Source organism: Nothobranchius furzeri, chromosome 18, assembly GCF_043380555.1.
Source record: "Nothobranchius furzeri strain GRZ-AD chromosome 18, NfurGRZ-RIMD1, whole genome shotgun sequence".
NCBI lineage: Eukaryota > Metazoa > Chordata > Actinopteri > Cyprinodontiformes > Nothobranchiidae > Nothobranchius > Nothobranchius furzeri.
Genome location: NC_091758.1, coordinates 22,677,237 through 22,695,805, shown reverse-complemented (window position 1 = coordinate 22,695,805; position 18,569 = coordinate 22,677,237). Strand labels below are relative to the sequence as shown.

General features: G+C 42.0%; 1 protein-coding gene and 1 long non-coding RNA gene across 6 annotated transcripts in view; both read right to left on the bottom strand.

The window, feature by feature from the left end:
- Positions 1-18,569, bottom strand: part of tnika (TRAF2 and NCK interacting kinase a) — a 90,434-nt gene that overhangs the window by 37,635 nt on the left and 34,230 nt on the right. For 4 of the 5 annotated variants that reach the window (XM_054741736.2, XM_054741737.2, XM_054741739.2 and 1 more), the window contains exons 3-10: positions 17,245-17,301; positions 10,846-10,971; positions 3,165-3,275; positions 2,924-3,014; positions 2,525-2,655; positions 2,390-2,444; positions 993-1,074; positions 647-819 (exon numbers count right to left, since the gene is read on the bottom strand). In XM_054741736.2, coding sequence (XP_054597711.2) covers positions 647-819; positions 993-1,074; positions 2,390-2,444; positions 2,525-2,655; positions 2,924-3,014; positions 3,165-3,275; positions 10,846-10,971; positions 17,245-17,301 — 826 coding nt within the window. Of the gene's footprint in view, positions 1-646; positions 820-992; positions 1,075-2,389; positions 2,445-2,524; positions 2,656-2,923; positions 3,015-3,164; positions 3,276-6,131; positions 6,320-10,845; positions 10,972-17,244; positions 17,302-18,569 lie in introns of those variants that run through there. The other variant, XM_070547076.1, reaches the window with a different exon arrangement.
- Positions 13,113-15,611, bottom strand: LOC139063928 (uncharacterized). The gene is made up of 3 exons (XR_011517254.1): positions 15,518-15,611; positions 14,555-14,590; positions 13,113-13,240 (listed from the first exon to the last, which is right to left on the bottom strand). It is a non-coding gene; the product is annotated as an uncharacterized lncRNA (long non-coding RNA).

Genomic DNA, 18,569 nt, shown 5'->3' with positions numbered 1-18,569 from the left:
CTCTGATGCACCTGAAGAGATACATTTTACTGCTGCTTGTGATGCACAGCATTAGCAAATACATCAGAACAAAATTGTACACATCTGTGTATATTTAGTGACATCCTATTCTCGTATAGGGTTTAAAATGGTGCTGGCCCATTCTTTACAGCTATAACATATTTAACTTTTGTGAGAAAACACTGTGTTGGACAAGTAGGCCTGTTGACGTCACATTCCTACACACCAAAAAATGGCCGTTGTCTTTAGAACACTTGATTTCAGTGGTTTGGTTATTAAACTCTACTTCTTCAAGCAGGCTGTGTGTGTGGTAAATGTACTATAGAACAATGGATGTAATAGTATTCATTTACAGCTTTAGCACAAAGCATGCTTCATAATGGCTGAACTAGTCCTTTAAATGATAGCAGCTTTTGTGTCACTAAAGTATTTCAGTACTTTTTCATTTAGCTGTAATTGTGTTTCAACTGATTTCTTGTTGGTCACAGATTTTCTGCAAACCCAGATCTCCTCTAAATGTCAGCCCACTTTGTCACAATCTGTCCAGCAGAACTGGTCTCAGGGACAGGAGTAGCATCTGCTGCACGTTTAAAGGCACGTGCCTGTATACATTCATGGCTTGACATGTCTACAAGTTCTCCCTCACCCTTCTCTCCTCTCTTCTTCTTATTGCGGTCAATGTGGTCTTTCAGCTGGTTGACGATTTGCCTCTCATTGGGAATGAGCAGGAATGGATGCATGAGGATCTGATCCGTGCTGTATCGCTGCTCATGGTCCTTCACCAGTACACACTCTATGAATGCGTGGAACTTCTTTGTCCTGAAAAAGGAAAAATGTCCCATACTAGCCAAGGCTAAGCAACTTTATTAATATAGCTCATGTCATACACAGAAGCTATTTCATGTGTTTACTATACGCTTCTTGGAATTATCATCAAACATTGAACCTATGACATTATTGACACACACACACACCAACACACACACACTCACCATTTTGCCTTTGATCCAAGTCTAGGGGGAGGATTGCGTGGGATGAGGAAAAGGGCTCTCATCGGATGCAGGTCACACAAAGCTAGAGTCAGAAATTAAACGATGAGCAACAGTGGCCACAACTCCCCAGTTCTAAACCTATAATGGTTTCTAAACATAATACAGTCTGGTACTGATGGGGGTAGGTACAGCAGGGGTGGGGAACCCTGGTCCATCGAGGGCCAGTATCCAACATATTTTAGTTTCAACCCTGCATCATCACCTGTTTCAATCAGCAGGTGATTAACGGGCTTCTGCAGAGCTTGATGAGCTGCAGAACAGGTGAATCAACCACTGAATCAGAAGTGTTGGAGCAAAGACATGTTCCCCACTCCGATACAGAGCAGGTGCAGGAGGATGTTCAGGTGCTGAACTGTATAATATTCAGGGGCATTCACCATTTTTTCAATGGGGAGCACCAGATGTTGATGATTCAAACACATCAATATGTTGTACATGCCCCCCAACCCCCTTGACTGAACAATATTAGATTAGTGACTAGTGTTAAAGGGTAAGTAAAGCGGTGTGTACAGGGTACTTGCATTCACCTCCAGGAGCAGACTGGAACAAAAATTGAGCCCTAGAATATCTCCATCTGTCTGACTTTCAGTGCTGGGGGAAACATTTTCAGATCTCTGAGGGGTTGGGTGGTGGAGGTGGGGGTAGGAATGCCAACACCGCCCTGAGGCACACCTACTGGCCCTACACCGGCCATTCTGGGAACTCACAGATGGCCAGTCTGCCCCTGCACAGCCCCAAAGCAAAACTCCAACTTTTATTGGAACGCATTCCTATTGGTGTGATTACTGAGTCAACATCCATTCATGTTCAGTTTTGATTCAACCGTATGGTGCTCCACCCTGACTATCTTCAATCCTGCAATGCATTTTGTATGTTCTAATTGTTCCCTTCCATCAATACACCAGATATAATGAATACATTAATTATTCAACAAGTCCTTGACTTCTGCAGAAGTCTGCAAATTAGTCATCGATTCAAATCAGGTGTTTTGGAGGAAAGTGGCGGCTCTCGGGGGCACCGGTAATCTACTTGATCAATTATCTGCTGCAGCTTTAATAGCCCTTCACCATAGGCTGCATCTGTATTGTGCCAAAATAAAAACAATTCTGGTCATCTATGTTTGAGCACTGCAGTGAATAAGATTATAAATATTGACTAACTGGCAAGAAGCCAATCAGCAACTTGAGAACAAATATTTTTGTCCTGTTTCTTTGTTGACATTTTTATGTTTTTGTGCTGCAGCTGCCTAGAAGTGAACAATGATCTAACTTGTGATGAACTGATGCACCAAGGAAACAATGTGAAACAGAGACGTAGCATATTGACTGGGTACATACGTGGCGCTCCTTCGGCCATCTCTATTGCTGTGATTCCTAGCGACCATAAATCACTCTGTAGGACAAGATGAATACATTCTCAGCTGGGAGATTGGGAGGAAAAAGTAAGCTGTGTGTGTCTGAATAACAAATTACCTTGCAGCCATATGTGGCTTTAGGGTTGTCCTCACAAGCAATAACCTCTGGTGCCATCCAATATGGTGTCCCAATAAATGTGTTCCTCTTTCCAACAGTTTTGTCCATTTGGGCCGAAACGCCAAAATCCACTAAAAAAACAAACATGTGAACAAGTTCATTTACTGGAAATTTTAAAAGACTATAACTTCATTTAGATTGTCGGAGTTCCAACCACAGAAACGCTATAATCCCCTTTTGATTGGGCTTTAAAGGGAAAAGGCCTGCCCTGGGAACAGTGGCAGACCTACAAAGAGATGAGTAGGCTGGTGTGAGCCAGGGGGGAGACTTTAAACCTTATTTCTGACCACCCAGTCCTTAAAGCCACTTTGTTAAATGGGGGTTTGATGCCAAGCTGACCTAATTTGACCTCAGCATTCTCAGTCAGCAGGACGTTCTGTCCCTTGATGTCTCTGTGGATGACCTTGTGCTGGTGGAGATGAGCTAGACCCTGCAGACACACATAGAGATAAGCTGTGAAGGAAAGACATAGTTAGGATGAAAAAAGGGATTAAGGAAGCATCCTTGGCTAGTGTGAGTACTTCAGAAAATGCTGATTTTCATCCACAGCCATCTCTAGACATGGGTGAACAGAGCTTACCTTGGCAATCTCTCTGCAGATGTAAGCGGCCCAGTCCTCCTTCAGACCGTTTCCCTTCGTGTTCTTTATCAAGTCTGTCACCGAGCCAGCTCCACAGAATTCCATGACCAGCTGCACACAAACAAACAATTTTCTTTGTTCCTATATATTTTAGTCATTCGAATAATTAAAGCAAACATTGCTCATTTGCAGATTGTTCTCACAGACCAATACATACTGTGCTGATCTGCATAGTGATGTGGTAGTTAGAGCTGTTTGAATTAGCATGTTTTCCACTTTACTGTGTGGGTTTCCTCACGTTGTAATAATGGCATGCAAAAAATGAGCATGGTGTGCTTTCGTCACAGAGATATTCTGAAGAATAGAGTGTAAACATCTCATAGATCACTGCTTTCATGCTGAGAATGTTGCTGAGTGTTGATGTTGCACTTCTGCAATCTTTACGTCGGGTCCACACGGGGCATCAGCGGCACAAAGCTGCAGTGGGACAGTTTACTCGTGTGCTTCGTGGTGCGTCAATCCAGTCTCAGCTGTGGAGTCCTCGCTGGACTCACAAGATCACATAACACCTCAAAAACCCAAAGGTCAGGGTTTGTTTATGCCATCCACCAATAAACCAAGAAAAAGATCATATTTGATATCACCGTTTGATGCCATGTAATGTTGTGCCTTAAAAGCACAACATTGAACTTATCAAAAGAGGCTTGGAGTAAATAAGCCATTAGGCCACATGCTTTGACATAATCTACATAAAAAATAAATCAAATCCCTCTCCATTTTCTAAATTACCAAATGTTTTACACTGAAACGGTGTTTGATTTCCTATCTATCTCATGTTAACTGCGTAAATTGACATGTCAAAGAAGCAGCTCGCGGCAAAAATGGAACCCAAACCTATCTTTAGCGGCACGGCAAGCTGTTTCTGGCATGCACCTTAAATGTTCCACACCACGGCCAGTTTTGATCAACCCTGTTACAACCCCGACATGTGTTGGTAAAATGTGAAGGAAGGGGGTAACATAAGAAACACTACAGTGGATTAAAAATGGGTTTAAGTGCTATAAAAGGTTTTAAAACAAGTGAGCAAACAGATGGAGAGCATTATTAAAATAATGCCAAAAAATAAAAAACTCTCAAAAAGGTTACCAGTAAAAGACCAAACACCAACATTAAAAACACCTGGTTAAAACTTATGTTAAAAGTTTTACCAAACAGAAGGTGTTTAAAACCAGAGTCAATAAAATTGCATCACCAAGTTAATCTTTAAAACGATCCCTCTGGATCACTCAGAGCTTTAAGCTTTTTAAAACTCATCAACTCAAAGTTTAAAACTATTAAAGGAAAAACTCATCAAAATGAAGGGGTTGAAACCAATCTGAGGCCTGGAGGACAGCAGAAGCCCAGCACTGCTGCTTCCCAGACTGCTGAAGTTACAGCCTTTTTATCCCAGGTGTGTATCGTCCAGCAGCGGTTTTAGGCACGGGCAGACAAGGCAGTTGCCCGGGGCAGCATTTTTTCATGACACAAAAGGGGCGCACAAGCGCTGAGTAAAAAATAAAAAAGAAAGAAATCTGCGCCGCACCGAGGTTTTCTATTCTATCAGTCATATCACAGAGTCTGGATTGGAAACAGCAAGTTGGCGCCCCCTGCAGCTGCAGGCACTCCTCCTGACTGAGAGGGTTCAGGTGCACCCTTATGTCGATGGGTGCACCGTGTGTGTATGAAGAACAGGAAGAGGAGGGGTGCGGCGGGGGAATTCACCTCTGGGTCTTTCCCAAATGAAATGAGCGGGCAGGGGCTGAATCAGCTGTATTAACATGGCTAAAGTCAATCACATCTTGATGTTCTTCCATTTAACGCACATTTCATTCATAATATCATAAACACAGGCCTATCATTCTTTCAAGTTTTTCTAAATTGTGTGAAATTTAATGTTTAGTTTAGGTTACTTTCCGTTGATATTGAGACCAAGCAAGATAACAGCCGATAGTATTACACTGATTGACAATATATTCATAAATCAATTTGACATCAAGACAAAGAATGGCCTTTTTTTAACTGATATTACTGATCATTTCCGGTGTTTACTGTGGTGGAAATGATGAGAAGTGATGAAACATCACTGGAAAATGTAAATTTTACCACAACTAGAAAAAAAAAAACTCCTGTTGCAATTGAAGCTCTGAAATATGAACTGTTTTGCTCTGATTGGACTGATGTTTATGTTGATGATGTTAATAATTCTTATAATGCATTTCTTGAAATATTTTTGGGAGCGTATGATAAACATTGTCCTCTAAAATATCATAAGTAAAACAAAAAAAAGGTCCCCACCCTGGATTGTTAGGGGATTGGAAAGGGCTTGCCAGAAAAAGAAATCACTGTATCTGGATTTTACAAAAAAAAAATCCAACAAAGGAAAAAGAAAAAATGTTTAAGGAATATAAAAACAAATTAACTACAACAATAAGGAAGCAAAAAAAGGAATATTATGATCAGCTTTTCCTAAAACACAAAAATAATATTAAGGATACATGGAATGTGTTAAATAAATTAATAAGAAATACAAAAGAAGCAGGTATAGATATTCACAATAAAAAATGGAAAGAACATTGCAAATGAGTTTAATAAATATTTTGTGAATGTTAGCCCTAATCTAGCTAAAAAGCTGCCAGAAGTTGATAATAACCATGAAATAAATAAAAATATTAATACAATGTTTTTGAGCAGTGTAAGCCAAAGTGATGTGATCCAAGCGGTACATAGTTTCAAAAGTAAAAAGTCAGTTTAAATTACAATTTCAGAGACAATTCTAAAATATTATGGATCATGATAAACATCTATTGGAGATCTACCCCAACTTTTGAACTGCTCTGCCAGTCACTGTGGCTCAAGCTGAGAGGAGCTTTTCAAAACATGATCAAGTTATACCTGAGGTCAACTATGTTTCAGGGGCAGCTCACTAACCTGGCTCAACCTGGGGGGGCTCAAAGGGGGCCTCGCCCGGGGAGTAATTCCATGTAGAACCGCCACTGGTATCATCAGAGATTCATCTCAGCTGTGCTCCTCAGCAGCCTGAAGGAGAGGAGGAGGAGGGGTGGTGTCTGGCTGATCATCTGGGCTGGGCGATCCTGGCTCCTGTACCTGAAGAGGCCAGGCTGGTGACCATAACAAACCCTATAAACAATAATGGATTCTATTTGAAGCAGCAACGTTCCGCTGATGCCCACAGTGTGGACCAGGCTTCAGGGCCATAAATGCAACATTTGTTTTTAAGGGTTTGTGCTAATTTAAGAGTATGCTTCTTATAAACCCATCCATCCATCCATTCATTTTCATCCGCTTATCCGGAGTCGGGTCGCAGGGGCAGTAGCCTAAGATGAGAGACCCAGACTTCCCTCTCCCCAGCCACTTGGGTCAGCTCCTCCGGGGGAATCCCAAGGCGTTCCCTGGCCAGGTGAGAGACATAGTCCCTCCACCGTGTCCTGGGTCGACCTTTAGGTCTCCTCCCGGTTGGACGTGCCCAGAAAACCTCACCAGGGAGGCGTCCAGGAGGCATCCTGACCAGATGCCCAATCCACCTCAACTGGCTCCTCTCGATGTGGAGGAGCAGCGGGTCTACTCCGAGCCTCTCCCGAATGACCGAGCTTCTCACCCTATCTCTAAGGGATAGCCCAGCCACTCTTCAGAGAAAACTCATTTCGGCCGCTTGTATCCGCGATCTCATTCTTTCGGTCACTACCAAAAGCTCATGACCATAGGTGAGGGTAGGAACGTAGATTGACCGGTAAATCGAGAGCTTCGCCTTCTGACTCAGCTCTCTTCACCACGACAGACCGGTACAACGCCCGCATCACTGCAGATGCAGCACCAATCCGCCTATCGATCTCATGCTCCAGTTTTCCCTCACTCGTGAACAAGACCCCGAGATGCTTAAACTCCTCCACTTGGGGCAGGACCTCATCCCTGACACGGAGAAGGCCTTCTACCCTTTTTTGAATCAAGACCATGGTCTCAGATTTAGAGGAGCTGAATTTCATCCCAGCTGCTTCACACTCGGCTGCGAACCGCTCCAGCGAAAGCTGAAGATCACGTTCTGATGAAGCCAACAGGACCACATCATCTGCAAAAAGCAGAGACCTGATCCTCAGGCCACCAAAACAGATGCCCTCCACACCTTGGCTGCGCCTAGAAATCCTGTCCATAATGATTATGAACAGAATCGGTGACAAAGGGCAGCCTTGGCAGAGTCCAACTCTCACTGGGAACGAGCCCGACTTACTGCCGGGAATGCGGACCAAGCTCTGACACCAGTCATACAGGGACCTAACAGGCCATATCAGAGGGCCTGGTACCTCATACTCCCGGAGTACCCCTAACAGGGCATCCCGAGGGACACGGTCAAACACCTTCTCCAAATCCACAAAACACATGTAGACTGGTTGGGCAAATTCCCACGCACCCTCCAGGACCCCCCCTAAGGGTATAGAGCTGGTCCAGTGGTCTACGGCCAGGACGAAAACCATATTGCTCCTTCTGAATCTGAGGTTCAACAATCCGATGGACCCTCCTCTCCAGAACCCCTGAATAGACCTTACCAGGAAGGCTCAGGAGTGTGATCCCCCTGTAGTTGGAACACACCCTGCGGTCTCCTTTTTTAAATAAGGGGACCACCACCCCCGTCTGCCAGTCCAGTGGGACTGCCCCCAATGTCCATGCGATATTGCAGAGCCATGTCAGCCAACACAGCCCCACAACATTCAGAGCCTTAAGGAAATCCAGGCGGATCTCATCCACCCCTGGAGCCTTGCCACAGAGGAGCTTTTTAACCACCTCAGTAACCTCAGCACCAGAGATTTGAGAGACCAACCCAAAGTCCCCAGACTCTGCTTCCTCACTAGAAGACGTGTCGGTATGATTGAGGAGGCCTTCAACGTATTCTGCCGACCAATCCACAATGTCCTGAGTAGAGGTCAGCAGCACACCGTCCCCACTATAGATAGGGTTGGTAGCGCACTGCTCCCCCCTGAAGCGCCGGATGGTGGACCAGAATCTCCTCGAAGCTGTATGGAAGTCCTGCTTCATGGTCTAACCAAACTCCTCCCATGCCCGGGTTTTCGCCTTGGCGACCACCCGAGCCGCGTTCCGCTTGGACTGCCGGTACCCATCAGCTGCCTCTGGAGTCCCACAGGCCAAAAAGACCTGATGGGACTCTTTCTTCAGCTTGACAGCGTCCCTAACCGCCGGTGTCCACCAGTGGGTTCGGGGGTTGCCACCACGACAAGCACCAACGATCCTGCGACCACAGCTCCGGTCGGCTGCCTCAACAATGGAGGCATGGAAGAGGGTCCATTCAGACTCAATGTCCCCCGCCTCCCCCAGAACATTTTGGAAGTTCTGTCGGAGCAACTCCAGAGTGGCAGAAAGTCCAACCCCTCTCAAGGAAACTGGTTCCAGGACCAGAGCCATGCGTTGAGGTGAGTCCGACTATATCTAGTCAGAACCTTTCAACCTCGCACACCAACTCAGGCTGCTTCCCCACCAGAGAGCTTTTTATAAACAAAGACAAATTTATCATAATCACATAGATGCGTAAAGGAATACACTTAAATGTTTCGTAACAGACCGTTGTGGTTGCTGATTGTCATTTAATGTTTTAAGTAAATGATATAAAACTTAATGAAGTGTCTCATTGTTGCATTGCTGTAACTGAAACAAATCTGTAACTTGATCCAAACAGTAACATATTTCTTTTATTATGCTAATAGGTCTCATTTGCATCTAAAATCACTCTAAAGCCTGGGGCACACAGAAGACAGATGTGCCACGCTACAGAAGCGCCGCGGTTTTGTGAAGTCAAATGGTCGCACAAGACTCGCTACAATGCTGAGCGCTTCTTGGAAAATCGCAAGATAGTCACAACATCACGTGGGACATGAGAACAGAAAGTGGAGAGGGACTCTTTTGTTTATACGTGATCAGACTTGCCTTCGTGTTCTATGAGACTATTTCATTAAAAATAGGTAAGTATGCTATTTATTAGATCTTTTCGAGATGAATAGTACTTTAAAGTTACAAATACTGTAATCAAGTAGCCTTTTTGCTCCTCGTCCATGTTTTGGCAGTTTGGTTTGTGCCATAAAGCCGTTCTGCATCATAATTTCTGTTGTAAACCACTCCACAATGTTGTAAACCGTCACATGGTTATTATGCACATGGGAATCTATTTACATGTCATGACTCCCAATCTTTCAGCCTTCATGCTGTACACCTGGTCCCCTCATCAAGCTCCTGCCAAGCCCTGTTTCCCTGGCAACCACAATCAGCTTCATCCACCTCACCTGTTCCCGACTCCTCAGCTCATCACACTCACCTGCTTCCCCTGCTACATAAGAACCAGCCATCCAGCCATTCACTGCCAGATTATTGAACGCCATTTGCTAGCAAATCTTCCAGCCATTCACCCTGCCTCATCTCAGCCTCCGGACCTCGTTTTCTTGCCTTTCCCGTGCCTTGAACTCTGCCTGACACCACGACCCTCGCCTGTCTGCTACCTCATCTACAGCCTGTTCCCTGTACCTGCTTGTCCGATCTGGTTTTGACCCTCGCCTCCTCTCCGACTCTGTCTCCAGCCTCGCCCTCCTCTGGTAACTCCACATCAAATAAAGACTTATCTACTTTTTACTGTGTTTGGCGTCACCACGGGTCTTCTGAGTTCTGCACGTGACATTACAAGTGAAAATAGCAGCAGCAGGTGAGTTTATGCAAGGTTGTTTGTGTAAACTGCCAACAAAGTTTAAATAGTTAGATCTGTTTTATTATCGAAGAATGTTAGCATGATGCTGTGACATTTAGAAGATTGAATCTGCTTTAAGTTGCAGTAATTCGCCTTTGAACAAGCTGGTGGCACATCGATCCTGTAAAATAAAAACACTGTTTCTCCAAACTGAGGCTGCTCCACAACCCAACTATCATGAGTATGATTACTTCAAAAGTAATCCTACCCCCTAGTTTATGTCAGTTGTTGTCCTAAAAGCAAGGCCCGGTTAGTATACTGCATTACTCCACTTGTTTAAAATAGGAAAAGTGCACAAACATGTCCCCCTTCTCCCATCCCATCCCTCTTCTTCTCTCAGCAGGGCGTCCATTAAGAATGGTGCACAAAGGTTCAGCTGGTCAGTTCTGGCTCAGCTTCAACCCTCTTGATGAAAGGAAAAGCTGGCAGAAAACCAGCCAAACTCTTCTCACCCAGGCTGCGATTGTGCACACAGACATAAAAATAAATATGCTCGTTGGAGTGTGTGTATAAATAGAAAGGAACACGAGTAAAAATCACAGTTCTGAGCGATAACGGACAAAAAATGGCAGCTGTCAAGTCAGGGGAAATGTAGCAGGTTGTGTGTGTAAACACATTTGTGTGTCCATTTTGTTGTAGAGAGATGAATGAGATCAGCCTAAGAGGACTCCTTTAGATCATACTTGTACGTGAGGTATTGCAGCAGCAGCACAGCTGATCCAGATCTTTTATATTATGTGTTATATTCCCATGGATGTGGATCTACAGCCAACCCTGCAGATTTTTACTTAGTGATGCTTTTTATCTAGTATTTTCCAGGTTACAGTCAAAAAGTCACTTTCATCCATTATCCACATACTGAAGAACACAGAAATGATCTTATACCCAAAGCTGGTCATCCATGCCAGGTGAGGTTTTCTTGATGAACACTCCAAAGTAGCTGGCGATGTTCTTGTGGTGGCTGTACTTCTGCAGCATGCTGATTTCTGATTTAAGCTCGTCTTCCTCGTTCTGGTGAAAGCAGAACAGAAATGTTAAAACACAATCTTTATTTCTTATTAATCAAATGTTTCAATTAAATGTATTTAAGTTGAGAACACACAGATGGGTTTTAAATTATTCTCAGAAACAAATCAACTTTTTGTTTACTTTAACTGACGGGGGTTTCTGCAAAAACAAAAACAAGCCAAAAGCTGCTAGAGCTTCAACAGAAAATTTGGAAAGTAAATTAGCTTAAAAAACGTTTTCATGCCTCTTAACAACGTTCTAATATAGTATAGATATAAATGTTTTGGTAAAACCATCAGAAGCGTTATTAGCGACCTTATCAGCAACAAACTATTTACTTACAGTTAACAAACCATTATGAAGGACTTATTTTGATAAAACTCAATGTATGGCCTGTTAATGTTAGAATTACTGCATTAGGAATAAGCTGTTGATAAATGATTAATAACGACTAGTTCAGACTTAGTAGTCCACTAATATGCATATTAATTGGCAGCTAATTAATGGTTAATTTGTGTTCCCTAAACTAAAGTGCTACCGGAAGCAACTATTGGACCATCTGGTTGTTGGTCTTGGCAAATCACCGCACTTCCCTGGGTCCGTCATTCCTTACACACACTCCGGGTTTCCGTTTCGGTTTCATGTATTCGTTCAACACCTAGCTCATGTGCAGATTCTCTACAACAGTTTTAGCTGATTAGTGCAATGTCTAAAATACCAGGAGAGTAAAAATTTAAATTAAGCATTGATTTATTTTAGAAAATCTCCATTTCTGCAGCTTTTTACATTCATAATTTTTTTCCCGTTTTTTCTATCAGTAAACCACTGATTTGATTTTTTTATATTCAAAAAGTAATACATTTATTGCATTTGTTCATCATCGTTGTCTTTGTATACTTATGGTTCTGTTGGTGTTGAGGTTTGATGCTGTTTTGCTTGCACCTAAGTGACTGCATGGAGGAAAGGGGTGTGAGGATCTCTAAATATAGCTGAGATGCACCCCACCCCCAGTTAGATACCACACTGCTGTCCCGATACCTCCAGCTAAAATTACCATGACGATAGACCTCATTTCCTCTTCTCCACATCACACACACATACACACACACTGTAAACCCAAATTAGTATTCATTACTAAAGCTGCTTATGGTAAGTGATTGCACTGGGATGTCTAGTTTTTACAAAATCAAAAACTAAAAAAATCAAACTCCGTTTACCTAAAGTCTTGTGTCCAAGAGAATCCATTACTAAAAAAACTCAAGGTTTTGAAACTAATGTTCCTAACCATTACTCGTTTATATATGTAATCATTTCTCGTTTATATCTGTAACTATTACTCATGTTTATTAGTATTTATTTTGGAGTATAATAGTTAGAATTATTAAATATATATTGTAATCAATCTTTTATTTTTCGAAAAGTACACAATAATTGACAATAAGTAATTATTTTCCAAAACTTTATTGAAAACAATTGTGCTACAGCAACATTTTAAACACCATGTTAAACATTTGTTATAAAGCCGGTAACGTGCTTTGTCTAAACAATTCTGCATTTAACCCTTTAAATGGATTTATAAAAATTCTCTTTGGAAATTTTAAAACATTGTGCAAAGTTATTTCATATTTACATCATTAATCTGGTTACAACACAAGCTAAGTGCTTTGAAGGTAAACTGATAAATTGCACAATAACAATGAGCATCGCTACCTTGTACAGAATGCTTAAACTTGAAATCCTTCAAAAAAATAAAAATATAGCACAGTGGCATACAGTAGTCGTTAAACGTAGTAATGAACTGGAATGTTTGTCAGCCTGTAAATTTCACCGGCCTCCAGAACATTGTTATGAATTTTGTGTTTAAATGTGGCCTTTGCTGAACTTCAACAGTACAAACCATAAGCTAAAAACAAAACTTTTTTTCCACCTAAACAAAAATAGAGCATCTGGAAATTTTTTTTTACACAAGTAGTTGATTTTTCAGTGTTTGAATTCTTGGCTTCAGCTCAGTGCTTCCCAAAGCAAAAAATACATGTTGAATGAACAGAAGGGTATTTTTGATTTTCTTTGGGTTGTTTAGGTGGAGTTCACATGTGAGCCCGAAAAGGAGACACATAGCTTCTGGCAAGGTTGTCACCTTTTCCACAACAATTTCACTCTCAATGACTATTTTCAGGCTTGCTGGGTGAAGATCTGATGTTGGGGGAGAGACACCTTCAGGATTCACCAACACAATTCCAACGTCCATTTGACCAAAGGACTCATCACCATCCTAAAGATAAAAAAAAATTGCCATAAATATAAATATTAATTAATAAAATTACTGAACTACAACAGACAGCCATTAGCTGTAGCAATTTATGCTACCATTTGGTCAACCAACTTAAATGTTCTAACATTAAACATTTTAAAATCAATATTGGCGTAAGGACTATTTGAGGCCACTTGGTCTATTCTGTCCCTATTTCACTGAAATCAGAAAACTTTAAATTACTTGCTTGTTTACACATACTTATATCATTTAATAAGGGACCATTGCAGTCATCACTGCACATAAACACAGCGTTGGTCAAGGTTAAGTACTCATGAGGTAGTGACTCTGGTACTTCAAAAGCCTCGTTGATAATAGCAGTCTTGCTCAACATTGTTTGAAGCATTGCATTTAGAGGCACATATACAGCACTGTCTTTTTTAAATCTGTCAACGATGAACTCCACTGGCTGCACAAGAGGAAAAGTTCTATTCAGATACATTTCTCTGCTCTTTTTTGTAAATAGAGAACCACCTTTCCCACAAAATTTTTCTATGGCATTAGTGTTTGCAACTGCAGTCACCAACTGGCCTAGCATGACACTGTTGTCTACCATGTGCCGTTTTAAAATGTCCTTTACAGACTTGTGTAACAGTGGTTCTGACCATGCATTCATCTGTACAAGTTGTTCAATGACTTCTTGTATTGATCGCTGGGGAATATGTAGGCTAGTTTCCATTTTTAAAAGGAGCAGGGCCAAATTCTCCAAGCTGTTTCTCCAGATCATTATGATGATCACTGGGATCCCCATCATCCTCAAAATCCTCAGCAGTTGCATCATTCAATATACTGTCAGCTTTGTCTTCATCATTTGTATTACTGGAAACAATCTCAGCCTTCAACATCCTCCAGTTATGGTCTTTATGGTCTCTGCTTTTGTGGGCATTGAATGTTGAATACATATTACTTTCAAAATCACATCCAATAAATGGACAAATAACTTTGTGATGAACTTTTAGATGTGTACTTCGAAGGAGTTTGAAAAACTCATCATCTGTGCAGGTTGCCACAAAATCACAAAGCTGACATGAAAATCATATACAATCTTGGGGTTGGGAAGCACATTCCTTGTGGATTCTTGACAGATGAGTGTTTAGTGAATTGGTTGAATTAAATGTGCAGAGACAATCTCTGTACAAACATGAAAAAGGAACTGTTACAGTATAGCTGCCATGTTTCAGTCTGTAGTGTCTGAGCAAGTGACCCCTCTTACCACAGTTTGTTTATGTTTATGTATTTAGCGGATGCTTTGTCCAAAGCGACAGTTGAACTCACAATATTTACAGCTCCACAGCATGTTGAAGTAGCCACCTGTAAAACAGAAAATATGGTTTAGTGTTTAATTCCAACCTAAGACAAAGAAAAGAAGCACTATTTTAGTACAGTATGATACAATTTGCTAAAGAAATTACAGAAAAATTACTCAGTGTAGGTTATAACGTCTTTGGCATCTGGGCTTACAAAAACAGAAAGAACTAAGAAGAATTTAACCTCTGAATCTCCACCTAAACCGAGCACATTTTCTCCAGTTTTACCCTAAACTAAAAGGTTCTAGGTTGGAGTTTACCAACACATTCTCAGTCCCAACGTGTCAAAAACAAACGCTTGGTCAGCCACCCTCTGCATCAAACCCCTGAGGCTAAAAGTGCCCTTTTTCATCACTTATGTACGAAAAGGGTTTTTTCTCCTTTCTGACTGCAGATCCTAATGCTGCGTAAAACTGACGCAATGGGATGTCCGCTGCTGCGGCACCAAACCAGCTCATTTACCTAAAGAGTTTACAGCCTCTAGACCACAGTGTAACACCAAATTTGAAACTGAAGACCTACAAAACTCATTTAAGCTTATTCCTTTTTTTCCTCATCGCGGTTTAGTCAATTTGGTCATATTTTTGCCACGTTTTCAAAGCTTTTTTTTTGTTACATTTGTACTAGCTAACACAGCTAGCTAACTTACCAAGCAAAATTAATGACCAAAGGATCCGTACAACGCTCCAGAACCAGCAGCACTTGGTTAATAAGTTCACTATCGAAGTTACGAAAATATTAACACATGTAGGAAATTATTGTGAAGGTAACAAGAGAGCTAACATTACAAATTGCTACCGCTAAGTATTAGCCGTTAGCGGCTACCGGCGGCAGGACTAAATTCGCTGCACGCACTAAAAGCACGAGGAAAACAATATTTTACCCAGCGAGTAGAACAACTATGATAACGGAATCAAATGTTTGCACTTACCATACATTAATAAACTGTTGGTCAATCTGTCTGATGCCGATTCCCCCTCTTCACTGGTCGAAAGACGCTCTTGAATTTGGGCAAACTCCACCTCCAGAACCGGTAAAAGCATGTAAATGTGAGTTGTCTCCGCTCAGAACCATTAGTGAAGCAAACACTCGTTGTAATTAGTTTAGAATTCCTATTTTGTTTAATAATGGTCCCGCCTTTTGTAAAATTATGAAAAGAGAAGTAGTAATAGCTTGACTTATTATCGTCGTCGTCATCTCGTCTTCTTCCTCCGCTTATCCGGGTCGCGGGGGCAGCATCCCAACTAGGGAGCTCCAGACCGTCCTCACCCCGGCCACCTCCACCAGTTCCTCCGGCACGACCCCAAGGCGTTCCCGGACCAGATTGGAGATGTAACCACTCCAACGTGTCCGGGGTCGACCCGGGGGCCTCCTGCCGGCAGGACATGCCCGAAACACCTCCCCAGGGAGGCGTCCAGGAGGCAGCCTGACCAGATGCCCAAACCACCTCAACTGACTCCTTTCGATCCGCAGGAGCAGCAGTTCTACTCAGAGTCCCTCCCGAATGTCCGAGCTCCTCACCCTATCTCTAAGGCTGAGCCCGGCCACCCTACGGAGGAAACTCATTTCGGCCGCTTGTAACCGCGATCTCGTTCTTTCGGTCATTACCCAAAGCTCATGACCATAGGTGAGGATTGGGACGTAGATCAACCGGTAAATCGAGAGCCTGGCTTTCTGGCTCAGCTCCCTCTTCACCATGACAGATCGGCTCAGCGTCCACATCACTGCAGACACCGAACAAATCCGCCTGTTGATCTCCCGATCCCTCCTACCCTCACTCGTGAACAAGACCCTGAGATACTTAAACTCCTCCACTTGAGGTAGGACCTCTCCCCCGACCCAGAGTTGGCAAGCCACCCTCTTCCGGTCGAGAACCATGGTCTCAGATTTGGAGGTGCTGATCCTCATCCCAGCCGCTTCACACTCGGCCGCGAACCTACCCAGCAAGAGCTGAAGGTCAGAGCTGGATGAAGCTAGGAGGACCACATCATCCGCAAAAAGCAGAGACGAGATTCTCCTGCCACCAAACTCGACACACTCCACACCACGGCTGCGCCTAGAAATTCTGTCCATAAAGGTAATGAACAGAACCGGTGACAAAGGGCAGCCCTGGCGGAGTCCAACTCTCATCGGGAACAGGTCTGACTTACTAACAGCTATGCGGACCAAACTCACGCTCCTCTGGTAAAGGGACTGAATGGCCCTTAACAGAAAGCCACCCACCCCTTACTCCTGGAGCGTCCCCCACAGGGTGCCCCTGGGGACACGGTCATAAGCCTTCTCCAAATCCACAAAACACATGTGGATTGGTTGGGCAAACTCCCATGTCCCCTCCATCACCCTTGCAAGGGTATAGAGCTGGTCCACAGTTCCACGGCCGGGACGAAAACCACATTGCTCCTCCTCAATCTGAGGATCAGCTTGACTTATTATGTAAAAGAAAATGTGGGTTAACAGTGCACCAGCATTGACTCATCATTCTTAATTAGATTACATGCTTGACTGTGGTGTAATTGCTTCAATTTTTTTTTCTGTGCACGGGTACGTGGGCACGTATATTTTAGTTTGTGTGTGTGTGTGTGTGTGTGTGTGTGTGTGTGTGTGTGTGTGTGTGTGTGTGTGTGTGTGTGTGTGTGTGTGTGTGTGTGTGTGTGTTACCTCTGTGACATCCATGATCTTGATGGCTGCCAGCTGCCCTGTACGAATTTGGCGACCCTGGAAGGGGGGTGGCAAGAAAAGTAAGCAATCTTCTTAAAATATTTTGGAAGAAAAAAATCCAAAGCATATGCACATTTTCACCTTTTAACATCTCTGAAAAGCCAAAATAAAAGTTAAGTTCATGACACAAGAGCTTCAAGGCAAAAATACATGCAATATTTTTTTATGGAAGATTATAGTTTCAATGGGATTTAGACCAAGTTCACCCATGTATTTAACACATTTGCAGAGGTCAAGTCAAATGAATGCCTTGTGAGTAAACGTCTGTGAGGAAAAAGCTCTCGTCCTCGTGTTTCAGGAACTAGAAGTTAGCCAGAGGAGAAGTTATGGAGTTTTATTTCCTGATATTTGGACATCTCGCCCAATGATGTTTTATCTCCACAAATAACACAAGCATACCGCTCACAGGAAATATCTATCTATCTATCTATCTATCTCTATTCATCTATCTATCTATCTATCTATCTATCTATCTATCTATCTATCTATCTATCTATCTCTATTCATCTATCTATCATCTATCTATCTCTATTCATCTATCTATCATCTATCTATCTCTATTCATCTATCTATCATCTATCTATCTCTATTCATCTATCTATCTATCTATCTATCTCTATTCATCTATCTATCTATCTATCTATCTATCTATCTATCTATCTATCTATCTATCATCTATCTATCTATCTCTATTCATCTATCATCTATCTATCTATCTATCTATCTATCTATCTATCTCTATTCATCTATCTATCATCTATCTATCTCTATTCATCTATCTATCATCTATCTATCTCTATTCATCTATCTATCATCTATCTATCTCTATTCATCTATCTATCTATCTATCTATCTCTATTCATCTATCTATCTATCTATCTATCTATCTATCTATCTATCTATCTATCATCTATCTATCTATCTCTATTCATCTATCATCTATCTATCTATCTATCTATCTATCTATCTATCATCTATCTATCTATCTATCTATCTCTATTCATCTATCATCTATCTCTATTCATCTATCATCTATCTATCTATCTATCTATCTATCTATCTATCTATCTATCTATCTATCTATCTATCTATCTATCTATCTATCTATCATCTATCTATCTATCTCTATTCATCTATCATCTATCTATCTATCTATCTATCTATCATCTATCTATCTATCTATCTATCTTCTATCATCTATCATCTATCTATCTATCTATCTGTCATCTATCTATCTATCTGCCATCTATCTATCTATCATCTGT